The 20,215-nt window shown below is 36.1% G+C and overlaps 1 protein-coding gene across 1 annotated transcript in view; it reads right to left on the bottom strand.

Moving 5' to 3' along the window:
* Positions 1–20,215, bottom strand: part of ddr2l (discoidin domain receptor family, member 2, like) — a 59,831-nt gene that overhangs the window by 4,962 nt on the left and 34,654 nt on the right. The window contains exons 8-15 of the mRNA XM_052110724.1: positions 19,021–19,267; positions 15,530–15,622; positions 13,002–13,150; positions 11,895–12,099; positions 9,146–9,390; positions 6,465–6,592; positions 4,655–4,852; positions 3,335–3,569 (exon numbers count right to left, since the gene is read on the bottom strand). Of these exons, the coding sequence (XP_051966684.1) occupies positions 3,335–3,569; positions 4,655–4,852; positions 6,465–6,592; positions 9,146–9,390; positions 11,895–12,099; positions 13,002–13,150; positions 15,530–15,622; positions 19,021–19,267 (1,500 nt within the window). The remainder of the gene's footprint in view (positions 1–3,334; positions 3,570–4,654; positions 4,853–6,464; positions 6,593–9,145; positions 9,391–11,894; positions 12,100–13,001; positions 13,151–15,529; positions 15,623–19,020; positions 19,268–20,215) is intronic.

Here is a 20,215-nt window from a genome sequence, read left to right as displayed (position 1 = left end):
CCTATCTTAATATATTATTTACAATTACTACGTATATTTGTTTATTCCCACACACCAAAAAAATTAAATAATAAAATAAAATAAAACAATTGCAAAGAAAACATACATATTTTCATATGTAAATATCCACCATAAAGAATAAATAATGTAAAAATAAATAAATAAATAATCTGTGTGACCCCTTAGTCAAAACCCTTCTTCCTCCCCAAGACTGGGTCATGCTTGGATATTGCTTGATCACTGAACTTAATCCATTCCACAACTTCACTCCACATACAGAAATACAAAAACTTTTTAAATTTGTACGGACACAAAGATGGTTTAAGTTGAACTCCCCCCTGAAATGATATCTCCCTTCTCGATTAAAAAACAGTTTTTCAATATTTTCAGGGAGTAGGTTGTATTTTGCTTTATACATTATTTGTGCCGTTTGAAAATGAACCAGATCTGTGAATTTCAATATCTTTGATTTAAAAAAATTATTAATTTAATAATTTATCATTTATAATAAAAAATAATTTGTGTGGTCTCTACAACCAGTATTATGAATTATCCTTATGGCTTTTTTTGTAACATAGATAGTGATGCTAGTCTGCTTTTATAAGTATTGCCCCAAACCTCTGCACAATAATTTAAATATGGTAATTACAGAGCACAATAAAGAATAGAACATTCTAAATTATTAATTTGCATTATTCAGTACTGAAATGCTTCTTGAAAGTTTATTGTGTAGATGATTTATATGAGAATTCCAAAAAAGTATATTTTGTCATCTATTATCACCCCAAGAAACTTGTTTTCATTAACCCTTTCTATGTCCACACCATCTACCTGTATCTGGATGTGTGCACTCCTTTTACAGTTACCAAACAGCATGCATTCATTTTATTAATATTTAATGATAATTTATTTCTATCAAACCACCTTTTTAATTTGCACATTTCTGAAGTAATAATCTCCAGTAGCTCTTTTAAATTCCCACCAGAACAAAATATATTACTGTCATCTGTGAATAAAACAAATTTTATTATTTTTGATACTTTACAAATGTCGTTTACATAAAGCAAAAATTATTTTGGACCCAGTATTGACCCCTGAGGGACGCCACAAACAATGTCCAAGCACGACGATGAATATTCCCCCAACATCACAAATTGTTTCCTGTCACTTAAATAACTTTTCACCCAGTGCAATACTACACCACTGATCCCATACCAATCCAATTAATTGATTAATATGTTATGATTGATTGTGTCAAAAGCTTTTTAAAATCTATAAAAACTCCAACTGCATACGGTTTATGATCTTTTGTAATTTCCTCTGTTGAATCAATTAATGCCAATGTTGTCGAGCTGTTTGATCTGAATCCATATTGACGATCAGAAAGTAAAATATATTTATCTAAAAATTTGTCTAATCTATTAGTGAACAATGTTTCTAAAATTTTGGAGAATTGTGGAAGTAGAGAAACAGGCCTGTAATTTGTAAAGTTGTGTCTATCCCCAGTTTTATACAGCGGCACAACTTTAGCTATTTTGATTTTATTTGGAAAAGTACTGGTTTGAAATGATAAATTACAAATGTATGTTATTGGTTTTGAGATCCCCTCAATTACTTTTTTCACCATTTTCATATCAACTTCATTGTAATAAGTATATGTTTTGTATTTATATTTATTTACAATATCAATTATTTATTTTTCTTCCACTGCTGTAAGGAAAATTGAGTTTGGATTTCTTTCTATTAAATTCTTATTCCAATCTTCAGATGACAATGGATTGGATTACACAATATTACACAAGTCTTACCAGAAAAATTAATTTAAGTGCTTTTATAAAATTACAAGAACATTTCTGTTTTAAACCCTGAAAAAAATTAGCTCCGTTGTAAGTGCCTCACTGTAACTTTGATTTTTGCTTTTTTTTTTTTTTAAAGAAAAGGACAGACGATTATTTTTTGTGGTAATTAACATTATGCCACACATGCGGTCAATTGAGCTTAACTTGTCTTGAAACCAGAATATTCCTTTAACACTGAAATCGATTAAATCAGATTCTGTCACACATGCTGCCTCAATTCGTCGACTCTCATTGAAAATTATTGATGTCATTTTTTCCCCCCTTGAGTTTTACAGTAGAAGTTAAATGTACAGTCGAGACAAATAGCTTAATATAGTGAATTGTCAACACTTAGCTAAAAAAAGTGATAACTGAAATAAAGACATTAGCTCTGTTCCTACACGAAGCCGTCTACTTTTTAAGGTATCATAAGCCACTTTTCCACTATTGGGCCAGTGCGAGCCAGTGCTATTCATTGGCCAGCCGGGGCCAATAGCCTCAAGCCGTGAGACCAGAATCGACCTGCGTTCCCACCATTGGGCCAATAACCCCACAGCGTTGCCATAAAATCCACCCTTAGCACAGCACCCTGGTGCCAACTTCACTCAAACTATCATGTTATTTAGTTATCTAGAATATAGAGTTTATATCATTTGTAAACATTGGCTAGCTAGCAAGATAACTCACCGATTGTAACTGCCATAGTGTCCCGAGTGGTCTCTCCACCAACAGCGGGATGGTATACCAGCACACCGTCCATGATCTTGACCCATGGAAAAATTTTTTTTGGGCACTTTTTCCATTGTGCGTTTTAAAGTATTTGTACTGTACCTGCAATGTTTAATTTTTCCCGAACCCGTTCCGTTGTGTGCTGGATAGACAACCTGGCAAGGTCGGCGAAACTCCGCCTTTGACACCGATCTTGACATAAAGGCTGTAAAATTATACTGCTTTTTAAGATACCCCATTTTGTCCGAATTCAAAGGTAACATCGCACAGATGTTTGAAGGTAACTCTATCACCCCCCTGAGTGCTGACATTTGTTTCAGCCATGGTAATGCAAGAACGCACTTGAAGCATGTTCAACTGGACCACGTGTTGGCAATGAGGTGGCTAAGCGATCGCATCAGCGTTCATGTACTTGTTTCTGCCTTAAGGCTGAATTCGTAATTGCATACTACTCAAAATTGTGACTTTAGTTCATGTAAATGCAAAAAAAAAGTTACAATTGCGAATAGTCACAAATACGAAGTCACAAATGCATGATACAAATTCAAATGAAATATAGTCGAAATTACGAGTTTAAATCCTGCAATTGCGACTTTTAATCTTGCAATTGTAACTTCATATAAAGTACTCATAATTGTGAGATACAAAGTCAGAAATACCTCTTAATTTTTCATTTTGTGGCGGGATCTAAATTAGACATCCAGACAACAAAGTCGCTTATGTACACTCTTGGGCAAGCACATATAAACAGCCTCTCATTCTCTTACCAGTAGGATACTCTCCCAGGCCATCCAGCGTATAGGCAGTACAGCGCGGCCTTGTATACGATAGTAATCACTACTGTACAGGTTTCTGCTCATGCCGAAATCAGAGATCTTTATGGTGAGATGTCGGTCCAGAAGACAATTCCGAGTGGCCAGATCACGATGCACAAAGTTCAGAGAGGCCAAATACTTCATCCCAGAAGAAATCTGCACCGACATGTGCAACAGGTCAGCAATGCTGCGGAGAGACAGAAACAAGAGGGACAGTCTGAGACAGGGACCAAAGGTAACATGGGGATAAAACATCAAAATCCCTCTAGATTAAGCCAAGATGTATACTAAAAACTCAGGACTTGGATCAACATGGTGACAACTTCAACAGAAGCTTCTAGATGAGTCTTGACTGACAATTGGACAAGATGTTTTTTTCCACGTAGTGCAAATTACAGCAATGGTATTTTTGCAATGGCTTTTTTGTACTTTTTGGAGCTTGACAGCCCAAGAAACCATTCATAGTATGGAAAAGAGCAGCGTGGACATTCAGCTAGACATCTCCAACAGAACAGGTTTTCAAAAACAACAGATTTAAAAAATGTATTTACACTTTATTAGTATGACTTTAAGCCTTTGAGGACTTCGAACCATAGCTTGATTTAAATGCTTCAAAAACGTCCATATCTGGAGAGCTGATCTGACACTGAAAGACACTGATCCTCTTTCTGTCACATTCCTCATTGATAGGTCCAGGGGAGGGGTCTTTTTTCTCCTCAGGTGTGAATTACATCCATATTCATGATAGTTCACGCCTCCTCGCATATGACCTTTCTAACACTAAAAGTGTCTTACAAAAGTTAAATTACTATATTGTTTTGTATGAATGAGTGATCAGGATGGTTTTCACGTCATTTTGTAGTAAAAACTCTAGGTTACAAGATCCAGTTCTCAAAAGGCTTGTGGACAAATGTTTAGTATGTGTTATATTGCTTTATTTCAATGACTTAAAAAAAACATGCATAAACATTATTTTCTCAAAAATACAAACATGTACACACATGTTGCTCACATATTATTGTAGCCCAGTTTGTGCTGAATACAGTGTTATCAGACTTTAGCCATTAATGTGTTTTTAAGCAACTGAAAAAAGCACAAATGTCAAGGCATGTCAAAACTTCTCCAGGGCCCAAAACATCCTCAGACCCCAGAGGGTTAAATCTCCAAATGTTAAGAATTTTAAACTTGACAGACATGAAAAATAACGATATTGACCCCTGACTGCAGATTAAAGTCTGTAAATGTCAGTGTTATTCATAATAATGGGCACACCTGACAGATGGAATGTTGTTGGCATATGTGAGTGTGCTCTCTATCTCTCTCTGGGACAGGAACATGTTGAGGTCTCCGTTCTCCATGTACTCCGTCACCATGCAGAGAGGGTCTGAGCTCACGCACACACACAGCAGCTTAATGATATTCGGGTTATTCAGACGAGACATGATCTTAATCTCCTTCAGGAAGTCGTTCCTAATAAGAAGCAAGTGTCAGAAAGTCAGTCTGGGATCAGGTAAAAGGTTAAAGGTCAGTGTCATCATTCATTACTAAATATTGATGGATGAGAATGAACAAGAAAAAAAACTGTTATATTGTCTGACAGTTCAAAACATGCCAACAACTACATTTCTATACAAATTAACAAATAAATAGACATTTAAAAATATATCTACTTTGTGTTCAACTGAATTACCAATTTATTAAATACATATAAACATTTCTGTACAAATTACAAAAATACTTCAGTTTAAAAATGTCACTAAATATAACAATAAATAATATTTATTTTTTTACATCACCGTGAAACAGCATTTGCAACCAATTTTTCTTCTGTAATGTGTGAAATATCTTAATTATCAGTTAAAAATATGCCATATGATGACTGTGTTTTCTGAAACGTTTTTTTAAATGACGTTATTGAAAACCAGGAATACCACTTTAAATATTAAGTAATTATCAATGTATTAAATGCAAATATTTCTTTACATATTAACAAATATACAGACATTTAAAAAAATCGAATTAATATTTTAAAATAGTTAAATATAAAATAATAAATTATTTTGAATAAAACATTTAAATTCAATGTGAAATGGCATTTCTATAGTGTTTTCTATAGCATTTCTATAGTGTTTTCTACAGCATTTCTATAGTGTTTTCTATAGCATTTCTATAGTGTTTTCTACAGCATTTCTATAGTGTTTTCTACAGCATTTCTATAGTGTTTTTCCAAGTGAAACTTTCAATATTCAATGTCTAAATATTGTTAAAAACATGCCATATGATGATTGCGTTTCCTGAAACATTCGATTTATACACGACTTTATGGAAAACCAGTTAAAAAATTAAATACTCAATTAACAATTTATTAAATGCGAATACAAATGTATTTACAAATTAACAATTAAATAGACATTTAAGAAATAATCAAATTATTGTTAAAAAATATAGTTCAATATAATAATAAAATAATACATTAGTCACAGTGAAATGGTATTTGCAACCCATTTTACATCTGTAATGTATATTTCCGAGTGAAATATTAAATATTCAATATCTAAATTATCAGTTTTCTGAAACATTTGTTTTAGACACAAATATATGGAAAACCAGGAGTGCCACTTAAAAAAAAAAAATTAAGAACTGAATTATCAATTTATTAATTTAGAATAAAAATAAATAAATATCTTCACAAAGTAACAAATAAATAGACATTTAAAAAATACTTCAACATTTTAAAAATAAGTTCAATTTAACTACTAAATTAAAAATAGCATTTTCAACCCATTTTTCTTCTGCATGTGTATTTCCAATTAAAATTATTTAAAATATCTAAATATTCTTTGGGTGGAACTTGATTTTATATATTGTAAATTGATTGGATTGTGAAAAGTAGGCGTTCTATATAAGAATACGTAATAACTCGCACAGATAAAAAGTTTCAGATAATAGTTTCATTTAAGATGATGAAAAAAAATAAAACTGTAACACAATGCAGCTACCAGTAAGGGCAAAAGTTTAGAGCAAGGTTGTGTTTTAGTTCATGTTTCCCTTTCCATTCGGAACGGTTGTTTTTTTTGCAGACCTGGCATTGCTGGTGGCATCCGCTCTGAGCTGTTTAACCGCTACCAGCACCGGCCTACCATCTTGCTCAGGTAATGGGGCACCTTCCCCCAGAAACTCTGCCAAACCTTCTGCCTCACACAGGTGTACCTGAACACGGGAAAGACGAGACGAGAGGTAAGTACCAACATGTATAGTACATCTGTGTACAAAAACACCACATGTACCATAGAATTACCATATTTTTTGGAACATGTACCATGGTATTTTTGAAGTGCCTTAGAGTACTCTATACCTTAAATACCATGGTATATATGAATATAGTACTCATTCAGTACTATATCAAAGCACCTTGGTAATACTATCTAATACACTTACTATACCATGGTACCGACACAGTCATTTTCTGTAAGGTTCAACTAAACTAAAGAGATATTAGTGACACTATTGCACAAAATCCTGCTCTATTTATTTAGATTTCCATTGTTTTTCTTAATAAACGGCCATGAACAGTCACTAAACACAGAGGATTCTGGGAAACACTGTAATGAATTTCATTTATCAAACATCAGGCTTTTTATTACTTTTTGTATAAAACAAATTGTAAACAGTGTCCAGACAGAGCCTAAGTATCTCAGAATGAAAGACAAACCAAGTGTATCCAGAAATTAGCCAACAAAAACACAGCAACAGCATCAACAAAAAAAGCCTCCTGCTGTGGTTTATAGTAGGCAGCACAGAATTTTCTCAGTGGTTGTCAAATGGTGAGTCGTGACCCAAAAATGGGTCACAGGACTGTTCTGATAGGGTTGCATACAGTAGGAAAAAAGCAATGCTAAATGCACAAAATAAAATGCTATTAACCATATAACCAAACAGCGCATAGTTAGGATGGCTTTTCGAAAGGCTTTTCAACTTTTAAAGGAATATTCTGGGTCCATATAATATCCAAGTTATCGAAAGCATTTGTGGCAAAAAAACAAAAAAAGACTAGTCCATTTGATTTTTTAAAAGAAAATTAACAATAAGGTGCTTGAAATAAAAGTGAATGGGGCTTGTCTACAAACATTAAAATACACACAGTATAGCCATAAGACATAAACATTATAATAATAATATGTTTTATTTATATAGAGCTTTTTTAAAACTCATGGTCACTTTACAGAAACAGCTAAACAAAGACATGGATGCATAAGAAAAAAAAACATGTTAACATGATTTTAGTGTGATAAAATTAGGGACTTACCAGCGTTACAGATCACAGGGTTTACCGGCGTTGTAGTCAATGAAGTTGTAATTTTGGATATAACTTTACACAGGTAAGGTTATGCCTCCTACACACTACATGACTTTCAAAGACATCGGATTGTGGTACCTGTGGCAGGGCGGAGGGCGGGTGGTTGACAAGACCCTGGTTCTTGTCAAGTTGTTTTTGGCATGTGCTCTCCTGTCTCTCTTCCTGACCCCTCCCCCCCTTTTTACCTCATTATTAGTTAATTTGCTTCACCTGCTTTCCTAATTACCCTCCTCGTTTTCTTTCCTATTTAACCCCATTGTGTTTTTTGTCTTGTGCCAGTTCGTTGCGGTTTATCACCCTGTTAGGTTCTTCCGTGTCTGTTCCAGCCCGGAGCGTCCAGCCCAGTCTGTTCTGCAGTGTTCTGCCCTGGACCTTTGAGATTCCCCCTTTGGGGTAGTTTTTGTTTGTTTTATTTATTTTTTGAGTATTAAATAAAAGCCCACGTTCTAGGAGTCCTCACCCTCTCTTCTACAGATCCTGACACTTATCACACTAAAATCATTTTAGCACATATAATGTTTACATCTTGTGGCTATACTTTTGAAACGGTGTGTATTTTAATGTTTATGGACATTCACTTAAATTGTACCTTCTTAAGTACAATTTAAAAAGTACCTTACTGAAGACACAATTTTGGCTTTTTCTATTTTCAAAATAATATTTTTTTGTTGTATCAACATTATACCAAAACTGCAGTCGATTGAGCTTAACTTGTTTTAAAGGTGCACTCACTAACTTTTATGTTTATGTTGTCATGGATTTACACTGACACCTAGTGGTGTGGATGCAGCATCATTTACAAATTAATAGTTTTCAGGTATTGATGCCATTGTAGAAATTCACTGTTCACATCAGCCATTATAACCGTAATCCATGAGCTAAAGTATCCAATAACAGGGCAGTTACTGAGATTAAGCAAGTAGTATTCAGCTGGTCATGTGATTCCAACATGGCCGCCACCATGAGGGGACCCTCCCCATGTAGTAATAAAACGGCTTTTACAAGGTTACTGATATGACTGGAGTCTTCATCTTATGCGAGTTGTCATGATTTTATACATATGTTTCAAAATTACAATTCATTTCTTTAGGAGTAAAACTTTTTTATTGAGTGCATCTTTAAACCCAGAAGATGTCTTAAAAAGGAGCAACCACTTTCCATATCAATGTTGTTGACGTCAAATGTCAGGCACCCAAACAAACTTTTTTTTTTAGCAAATTCATCAGATTGACAACATGGCTAATCCTAATACAACTATTATCCAAGTGTTTGTTCCATCTGTTGTAATGATTGATGGCCAACACTTTGATGTATGTATGGGGAGATGTGTATAATAGGCTGATGGGTCGCCACTTGATGTCCAATGTGAAATTTGAACCACTTGAGAACCACTGAGCTAGACTCACCTCCCCAAACTGGCCTTCTCCCAGTTTCTCTCGAAACAGCAGTCTCTTTCGAGGGAACTCTGCCACAGAGATGTCCTTCCTCGTGAGGGAATCGACAGTGAGGGCAGGAACGGCATACATGTTGCTGCCAGTGACTCCCTGCAGGCTGATGATGTCAGTCTCAGCATAATGAGGCACACTGCTTTGAAAACACTGGTGTGGGGTGCATAAAGTCACATCTGGCTCAGCATAACCGCCGCTACAGGCTACAGAGAGAGAAAAAAGGAGAAGACGGAAAATAGCGGAACAGGTCAACTTCAGTAACTCTACTTGAACCAAAACACACAAAGGGGAATTCACTAAGAATCTTCCCTAGTCATTGCATCGTCTGTGTCCTATTATTATCAATCTATTATCCATTCCCTCTTGAGCATTGATAACATTAATAAGAAGTTGGTTGTGTAAATGGGCTGTATGCAATGAATGCAAAAATCATGCCTACCACTAATAGTGATCGTTAGGGACATCAATCGATGTTCCACTGTATTTTCAGAGTTTGTACAGAAACTTTATTAACAACTGCTGGTGGAATCTTCAAACTGCAAATGCAGGAACTGATTGTAGACTTTGCGACGAGATTAGACATGCTTTTTTAGGTGACAGCGCAGTGGCCTACTTCTTGGGAAAATGGCAAATTGTGCTTTGTGCCACTTCATTAACATACAATACACCTACAGTGTGCACGCATACACCCACAGAAAGCTCTAGCAGTACCACCCATGCCCACATGCACTGGCACGGAAACTGTGCTTGGTTGCCATGACGATGTTATGTCAACAAACCCTTAAACCCTAAAATAACTCTAAAAATTACGATTTAAACAACTTTTCAGCTCAAATAATAGATGTGTGTCAACAGAAGAATGAATGTAAGTGCTTTACAAAATTACAAGGTTCATATTTCTTTCTTTAAACCCTCAAAAAATTGGGTTGTGAATAAGACAATAAAACACTGCACACTAAATTGGTGCAACTGTTTAGTGAATTCGCTCAAGAGAAGTCTGAGTGTGAGAAACTGTGCAGGATGTCATCAAAAGGCACAGGAATATTTTGCATTAACTATTACCCTTGGAAAGTCCTTCAGTCTGATAAAAGGGTCAGATGGAGTGTATAGACAGGACAACTGCAAGCACAGGCAAAACAATGAAAGACGGAAGAAGGAAAAGAGGAAAACGTGTTTTGGCAGGCAGCATGCAAACTATTGAGGAAACAAGTAAAGAGTCAACTAAGTTCATATTCAAAGCGTGAAACAGAGAAGCGAGGAAGAGAATATCTCTTAACAGGAAGAAAAAGTAAATAGGTCAAATTTAGAAAGGTCATCAAGGAATAAGATATTCAGTATGGGACGTTCAAAACAGTAGGCAGCAAAAATCATGCAGGAACCTTGTTTTTGTCAAAAACTACTGCACTACTGCAAGTATAATTAATAAGTTACTAACTTTTAAAAAGCACTTCCTGCCAGCAGCTGACACGAAGCGTAACGCTAGCGCGTCGGCGAGTTCATATTAGAATTCAGAAGCGATGCTCATTTACAACAGATGAACGAACGTCACACGAGATGTCGCCATTTCAAACAGCATCAGAGCTCTGGAAGGAAGCGCTGATTTAAAGTTAAAAACGTTTTAATTATCGACTATGACTTTTAGACCGTCGAAGCGCTGGCACCCGTGTACTTCCATTATAAAGACCTGACAGAGCTCTATCTTCTTCTAAAATTCTTCACTTGTGTTCTGCTGAAGTCATACACATCTGGGATGGCATCAGAGTAAGTGAATAATGACTAAAGGAATGATAACTATTCCATTAAGGATATCAACATAACTAACCCAAGACAATCGCTTCATGTCATCTATATACTCATGTGAGGCATTGTAAAAATTACTTGACTATCAACACAATAGAGCCACATGTTCTTTGACAATTTCTACAAATGTAATACTTTACCCGCTAAGAATATAAGCCGAAAAAAGTGGATTCTCCATATAGCATACACAGAAGGTTGGGGCATGCGTGCTACGACTGCTATGAAACACTGGACTCCCTCTTCAGGAGTTTAGACCCATAAAGATGTCTTAATATTCCTTCAGACTCGAGTTATACAACTCCCGACCACATCACACCAGCACTCTTGACTTGAACATCCACTGTTGTTGTTTTTACCTCCATCTCCTGATGTCTAGCAGCGATTACATCTTTTTCTAGCACTTCTTCATGACAGCAATGGCTCAAATGTAAGTGTCGCCACCTTGTGGACCCACTAATTAATGCAAATAACTCCAGGCATATGCAAATTCTGCGTGTTCAAAGATATGGTTTAGAAAAATGGGGCTGTGTGCGTTCAGTGCTCGCTCACTCTGCTGATGACAATATTTGCGCCCAACGTTCGCGTCTGCCCAGATTATACTTTGGGCTTTAGCTGTTGGTCTCGAAGTAGGTGGAGCTCCAGGTCACAGCTTTTACGACCCAGAACACAGAAACACTTTCGAATAGGACAGATTTTGTTTTTAATGACGTCACACCTGTACTTTTGTATAGTGTGCAGGGGCCTTAAAGCTTTTTTTTTTATAATGTAGATATCGTTGTATTAAGATAATAAAAATGTAGGGAGAAAATAAACTTAATTGACAAATAAATCTTAGAATGGTCCTTAAACTAGGCTTGGCATGTGAGTGTGTTTGTTATATACCAGCTCATGTAATGTATGTGTGTACCAGAGTCCTCTGCGCTTTGAGACAGCTCTGGCAGTTTGTTCCTGAGTGCCGCGGGATCCTGATACTGGGGGTCCAGCAGGAAGATCCTCTCATACGGGGGGTCGAGGGAGATGCGGGGGGGCACCGGTGGAGTCTGCAGGATTATAGTGTCACTGCAGGAGGAAAGACGGACCATCACCTCCTCCTCTAAAATACGCCTTGGAGCCTTAGAGAAAGAGAGCGAAAGGAGTGTAAGAGATGTACATAGAGATTTTGGGTGTTTAAATTTGTCACATTTGTTGTAACATTGCAAAGTTGTAGCATTAACGGAAAGTTTCTGTTTTGATGCTACTGTATGTGTTAACAAGGCCGTAAGATTAAAGGTCATTTCCGGCACATGACATCACAGAGTTTAACGGCTATTTGGTGCTGATGTGTGAATGGTTGTAAAACACTGTTGCATGAGTGAATGGCAGATGTGTTACATTTACCAGAAAAGGCAATATGGCAATTTTACTGCAATTTAATGGGTTTCATGTGAGAAAGTAGCTTATGCAATTGCTGTGGATGCCTGCTAAAAATGTTGCTTTAGGGGCCGTTCAAACCAATGGCAACGTTGTGTCTATCTGCATCCATTGTTTCCCCCTATGTAAACATGTGCTAGACAGATGCCTTTGACCACTGCACCATGCCTCAATGTTTTTTCAGTGTCTCATGCAAGAGCGCAGCATTTTAAAGATGCTGTGTGAAGTTAAAAGAACTTGAACATCCAAAAATGTCTGCCGTTCAGACTTTGCTCTAGAAAAGCTAGATGCAGTGCAACAAATAGAAAAGAATGCATGTGTCTTCCAAAGCTCCTGCGCGAAACAATGGAAAAAACTGCGAGACGTCCATCTAGTGCATGTTAACATAGAAAAACTAATAAAAACAACAGCGCATACGGATGCAAAAACACATTTGGTGTGAAAGGCCACTTGATCAAGCTGACCTTTGTTGCATTTCTATTTTTTTTTATCTAATGCCGAATGTGAACGCATGAATTCGTGATACTACTTCAACATTTCACATATTGCTGGACGACACTCACTGCTACATCTCCAAAAGAAAGACGCAAACATGTACACTCACCTTCTCCAGGACTTTGCACACATATTGACACCAGAGAATCAGGAAGATGATTACCACCAGCAGGAGAATAATAGTCACCAGACAGCCAATCAGAATTGATGTACTGCCCTCTTCAGGAGAACCCGTCTTTGATGGTGTTGTCCTGTCCTCTGTAGAACACAAAGGGTTTATTAAAGGTAATTCATACTCTGTTACAAGTTACTACAGAGTCCAAGCATATTCTTGAAGTCAACACGAAACGTTAGCAAAACATTTTACACATTACTTTGAAATGCTGAACACTCAATGAAAATGACTCTTTATATTAAAGGTTGTTAAAGGAAAGTGGTTAAAATTTTGAAGACAATTTTTATTTTCTTTGGAATAGCAAGCATGATGAATTGTTTGCAATAAGACAAACATTTTGATTTGATGTTGACTTTAAGAAAAATACTGTCTTCTATCAGCACTGTGACTCTTTATCTCAGTGGTTCTCAACTTTATTTTTTATGAATGTCCCCCTACTTCATTCCATTACAGCAACTTATAATAAAAGTGATATTGTTAATATACAACAATCAGCCACAACATTAAAACCACCTGCCTAATATTGTGTAGGTCCCCTTCGTGCTGTCAAAACAGCGCCAACCCGCATCTCAGAATAGAGATGTCATTCTTCGCACCACAACTGTACAGAGCGGTTATCCGAGTTACTGTAGACTTTGCGTGGTGGTGGTGTAGTGGTCTAAGCACATAACTGGTAATCTGGTAATCAGAAGGTCGCTGGTTCGATCCCCACAGCCACCACCATTGTGTCCTTGAGCAAGGCACTTAACTCCAGGTTGCTCTGGGGGGATTGTCCCTGTAATAAGGGCTCTGTAAGTCGCTTTGGATAAAAGCGTCTGCCAAATGCATAAATGTAAATGTAGATTTTGTCAGTTCAGACCAGTCTGGCCATTCTCTGTTGACCTCTCTCATCAACAAGGTGTTTCCATCCACAGAACTGCCGCTCACTGGATGTTTTTTGTTTTTGGCACCATTCTGAGTAAACTCTAGAGACTGTTGTGTGTGAAAATCCCAGGAGATCAGCAGTTGTAGAAATACTGTTGTGGCTGATCGGTGTATTACAAAAATAAGTGAAAAACCCCAATAATATTGCATATTTTGTCCCACTGAAACGCTCATTCTACATTACAGGACTGATTTTGAGTTGGATGCAGATGTACACTACTGGTCAAAAGTTTTGAAACACTTGACTGAAATGTTTCTCATGATCTTAATCTTTTGATCTGAAGGTTAAATGTTTGAAATTAGTTTTGTATACAAAAATATAATTGTGCCACCATATTAATTTATTCAGTTATAAAACAGAAATTTTATAATAATAATAATAATTTATAACAGTTTTGATTTATTTTGGATTTTGTTTAGTCACAACATAATTCCCATAGTTCCATTTATGTTATTCCATAGGTTTGATGACTTTACTATTATGATAAAATGTGAAAAAAAAAAATTATAATAAAGAATAAGATTAAAAGATTAAAAAGTTAAAAATTTAGTGCGTTTCAAAACTTTTTAACGATAGTGTAAATTTACTCATATTTGACAAAAGTAAGGTTTTCTATAACACCTATAAAAAGTAAACCAGTTATATATTCTAACACTCAAACAAAAATCATTTTGCCTATTTATTAGGATTTACGCATTTCTATTTCATCTTTAAAAAATAGTGTATTTTGCATTTGCCCTTTTGAAATGTTACATCTATTTTTTATCTTTTTTCAATACCATGGTTGGATGTAACATGATTTCTATAAAACAAACTATGGCATTTTTGTAATTATAAACAAAATCTAATCTAAACACATGTAAAAATAATGAATACAAAATATAAATATTTATACGTTGTAACAAAAACTATTTTTTATATTCCCTCACTCCCCTATTGTAGCTTACGGCACATTTAATAAGATGTGAAGTAGTGATATGATAATATTTATTATCAGTCTATTTCTGCGTGAAGTATAGTTGGTGTTACTATAGTAAATTCAAAGGCGGTGATGTAAAATCCGGTGCCAAATTCAGATGGTTTACGATTCTCACGCCTAACTTATCACTGATTCTCGCAAAGCTGCGAGTTTAAGAGCTTGAGCTTTAAGAGCTTTGCGTTTGCGCTGCTTTTTCCATTGAGCCATATCTATCTACAGAGCCATACAGGTGCATTAGCCGAGGTTGTGCCTCCATCTGTGTATTTGACAACTAAAAATGCTAAACCAAATACTTCAGATGCGTCGCTAGACTTCAAAATCATACCAGACAGCATACTAACCCGTATAATTGAGAATCAACTGATATACACCAAGTCTACATAAACGTTTTCATGCAAACAGGAACTTGACGATAGATTTGATTATTATGACTGATAAATGCCCCCCATTTGTAACCTAACTCCCCCATCTCTACTAATTTGCTCCCAGCACCCCCTAGCATCCTTTGAACGCCACCTGGAGTGGCGGTACCTCCCCCGTTGAGAACCCCTGCTTTACCTGTTTTTTGTGTAGTATATTGTAGATTGATGTCTGCCTCATATGAAGGAGGAGTCAACACTGGGGGCCTCTTTGTAGGAAGTACATTAGTTGCTGCAAAGCAAAAATAATACAAATAGGAAATCACTAAACATCAAATCAAATTCCACCCATTTAAGTAAGCATTTGACATGAAATAGTGACATATTTTTCAGACGTTATTACATTTTAAAATAACCGTAATCGAATTACAGTTACTTTATGGATTACATGATTACATGTTTAATAGGCAACAGCAGTAAATAGTTAATTATATATTGATCACTGTGATTTTTCTCTTTTTTAAAATCTTTTACATTTTTCACTTTTAATTGATAACTCCTGACGAACACATTTGAATTGGTATATGAATGATCACTCTGTGTGTAATATTACCATGTGTCGCTATGTGTTTGGAAGAATTTTGGCCATCAAATGCATCAAAATGCACAACTACATGGCATTTTATATTCACAATGTAATCCAATTAGTGCTGTAAAATTTTCACTTAAGGGTGTACTCACTTTTGTTGCCAGCGGTTTAGACATTAATGGCTTTGTGTTGAGTTATTTTGAGGGGACATCAAATCTGCACTGTTATACAAGCTGTACACTCACTACTTTACATTGTAGCAAAGTGTCATTTCTTCAGTGTTGTCACATGAAAAGATATAATCAAATATTTACAAAAATGTGAGGGGTGTACTCACTTTTGAGAGATACTGTATATATATATATATATATATATATATATATATATATATATATATATATATATTATACTGTATATTAGACATATATTGAGAAATAAATGAGAAACAACATGGAATATGTTTTCTTTGAAAAATTATACTCTGCCTGGCCAAAAAAGTCACAAACACTAATATTTCGTAGGAACGCCTTTAGCTTTGTTTACGACACGAATAGTTTGTGGCATTGCTTCGACAAACTTATGCAACATCACAACATTTATTTTCGTCCAGAGTGCATTCATTTTTGAGATCTTATATTGATGACGGGAGAGTCAAATCACTCTGAAAAGTCTTCTCCAGCACATCCCAAAGGGGTAAAGGTCAGGACTCTGTGGTAAATAATTCATGTGTGAAAATGATTCCTCATGATCCCTGAACCACTCTTTCGCAATTTGAGCATGATGAATCTTGACATTGTCATCCTGGAATATGCCCGTGCCATGAGGGAAGAAAAAATCTATTCATGGGATAACCTGGTCATTCAGTACATTCAGGTAGTCAGCTGACTTCATTTTATTGCCACATAACATTGCTGAACCTAGACCTGACCAACTGAAGCAACCCCAGATCATAACACTGCCTCCAGAGGCTTGTACATTGGGCACTATGCATGATGGGTGCATCGCTTCATGCACTTCCCTTCTAACCCTGATGTCCCCATTGCTTTGGAAAATGGTCAATCTGGACTCATCAGACCACATGACCTTTTTCCATTGCTCCACTGTCCAATCTTTTTGCTCCCTAGGAAATTGAAGTTGTTTTTTCCAATTAGCTTCACTAAAACGTTATTGTGGCCACACAGATGTTTAGTCCCAATTCTGTAAGTTCTCGTTGCATTTTGTGTACAGAAATGCTCTTACTTTCACTATTAAACATAGCCGAGAGTTCTACTGCCGATTTTGACGTTGTGATTTCACAAAGCGTTTTAGTGATCTCCAATCATGATCATTCAAATTTCTTTTCCCCAACCATATTTCTTCCATGAAGCTGATAGTTCACAACAATCCTTCCAGGTTTTAATAATGCATTGGACAGTTCTTAACCTAGATCCAGTGATTTCAGCAATCTCTTTAGTTGTTTTCTTTGCTTGATGCAGGCCAATAATTTGCCCCTTCTAAAACACAGTAACATCTTTACCATGACCACAGGATACTGATTTCAACATGGTTTTTTAAGAAATGAGAAGCTACACACTGCATCAGTTAGGGTTAAAATAATTTTTGCCAGCTGAAACATATTAATCACTGCAATAATAATCTAATAATAAGCTCTTAAGTACCTGCTTATTTAAATCCAAACGGCGACTTTGTTTTGGCCAGGCAGTGTATTTTTCACACCACAAGACCACTCAAAATAAACTAGTAAAAGCAAAATTTTACTGTTAAAACTGCTAGCTTCACCAGTCACAGCATCTAAAATACATACTTTCCCTTATACATCTTATATCTGCAAAAATCTACCGTCAGTTGCTGATAAACTGAAGCAGAGACTGTTTAGCAGAGAAAGGTCACTTCTATTAAAATGAATGAGAGAAATTGGAAAACCCAACAGTCAACAGTTGTCCCGCCTTACAGGTAAAAGAGCCAATCAACTTTTACAGATATCACATGTCAATCAATTAGAGAACGAACATGTGAATTAGCTATGCAAGCTGGGAGGAGATGAAGCACAATTTATGATTCAAGACTTTGACTGGTTTTATGTAAATGTGCTCTGTTAACACATTCATTGTGTCTCCAACTTCATATCTTGTAAATAATAATAAAACACATGAATTTGGTAAAATTTATATTTTAAAAAATCCTTAAAATGTGCAATATATAGGCTATAAAAAGCTTAATTTGGTAAATATTACCATTAAATTTTTTTTAAATCTTAAATTTTTTTAAAGTCCTTTTCTCGCCAATTTTGTAAAGCCTTACCACACGCCCCATTGAGCGCGAGAACCACTAAATAGCGACCACAAGGAGGTTACCCCATGTGGCTCTACCCTCCCTAGCAACTGGGCCAAGTTGGTTGCTTAGGAGACCTGGCTGGAGTCACTCAGCACTCCCTGGATTCGAACACGCGACTCCAGGGGTAGTAATCAGCGTCAATACTCACTGGGCTACCCAGGCCCCTAATTTGGTAAATACTTAAATACAGAGCATTGTAACAGAGACCAAGTTTCCAACAATTCAAAATAAAAGTCCCCGGTGAATTTTGGGCTTGTTATGCACCAAATCTTCATTTTTCCTGGTTATTATTGGGATTTTGGTTGCACAATAAACTGCATTTGGGATCTTATTCATTTTGGACTCTTGTAGCCTTTATATCTGCACCTATCATACTAAGGAGAGACTAAGAAATTGTTTCTATGAATCGATTTTAAAAACTATTAGCCGATTAATCGGTTATCGGACCTTTCCACCACCTTAGTTACCATATCAGCAAAACCCACAATCGGTTGACCTCTAACATAAATATATCAAAACATAAATTTAAACCTAAAATCTTGATGTTAATTTAAAAAAAGTTTATGGCATGTTATGCATCAACTACCCATTTCCCATCTTTATAAATGTGAATATTTGAGGATTTGGGGTCTCATTGAGTGTCAAAGTGGAAGACAAGAAATTGGAAATAATAATAGGAAAAGTATTTCACAGTTCTGGCTGTATTTTAAAGAGGAAATACTGGGAATAGCACTAGACAGGAGAGGTGAACTGCTTTCATTTCATACCAGACTGGAATGAGATTTCACTGAACATCATCCAAGTATCGGCAAAGTAAAAGCGGCAGCACAGAGCAGCAGCTGTTCTGTGGTTCAATGGAACGGTCACATAGCGAGCACTTGGATTACGGTCGTCTATGACGGTGTGGAACTCCACCGGATTGGGTTCCCACTCTGAGATGAGGTGTGTTTTAAACACACATGACACGGATGCGAAGATCTTCACACCCCGAGAGAACATGTTATTGCTGTGAACCTGTAAATAAAAAATTAGAAATATCATTAGCCTTTAAACCTTGGGCATTTCTGTGTGCTTTGTTCAAAATAAATCATGCCTCATTGTACTATAACCTGCCAAACATACTGTCAGAAATGGATGTGAATATTAAAGTCAATATTTTCTCCTGAATTTGATTTTCAGGGGCATTTTTATCTTTACTACTGCCTTAATTAGGTATACTTATATTCTAACCATATAAATGTCAAGTTACTTCATTTGAACGAATTAACTGAAATAAATTCTTAACCTGAATTATCAAGACGAACTCTTAAATTTTGCCTAGAATAGAATATTTAAACACATACAGTAAGATGCTATAATGAAAAACAGAGGAACTTATTACTCACATTCTGAATTTCTGTGGCATTTTTGTCACTTTCGTTAGCATTTTTGCCCAAAGCCACTATTTTTTTTTGACCCTACGATGCACTAGGTAATTAAGTAAATTTTTTAGGTTTCAATAGAATGTGGTCTTAAGACTTATATGGAGACCTATATGTGTGGATGCAGTAACATACAAACATTTGTGGGACGGCTGTGTCTCAGGTGGTAGAGCGGGTCGGCCACTAATCGCAGGGTTGGTGGTTCGATTCCCGGACCACATGACTCCACATGCCGAAGTGTCCTTGGGCAAGACACTGAACCCCAAGTTGCTCCCAATGGCAGGCTAGCGCCTTGCATGGCAGCTCTACTTTCCGTGGTGTGTGAACGTGTGTGAATGGGTGAATGAGACGCAGTATAAAGCGCTTCAAAAACCGCTATGGTTAAAAAGGCGCTATATAAGTGCAGACCATTTTCAATGGGTTTGAAGAAATTCCATAAATATCCCCCCTCCATAATGTCTAACTTTCATCATGCATTGTATTTCCAAGTGAAACGCAATTATATTTCTTTATTATCAATTGGAAAGATACGAAAAGACTA

Source organism: Xyrauchen texanus, chromosome 3 (genome assembly GCF_025860055.1).
Source record: "Xyrauchen texanus isolate HMW12.3.18 chromosome 3, RBS_HiC_50CHRs, whole genome shotgun sequence".
Taxonomy (NCBI): domain Eukaryota; kingdom Metazoa; phylum Chordata; class Actinopteri; order Cypriniformes; family Catostomidae; genus Xyrauchen; species Xyrauchen texanus.
Note: the sequence above shows the minus strand (reverse complement) of the source record. Positions and strands in the feature narration are given on the sequence as shown.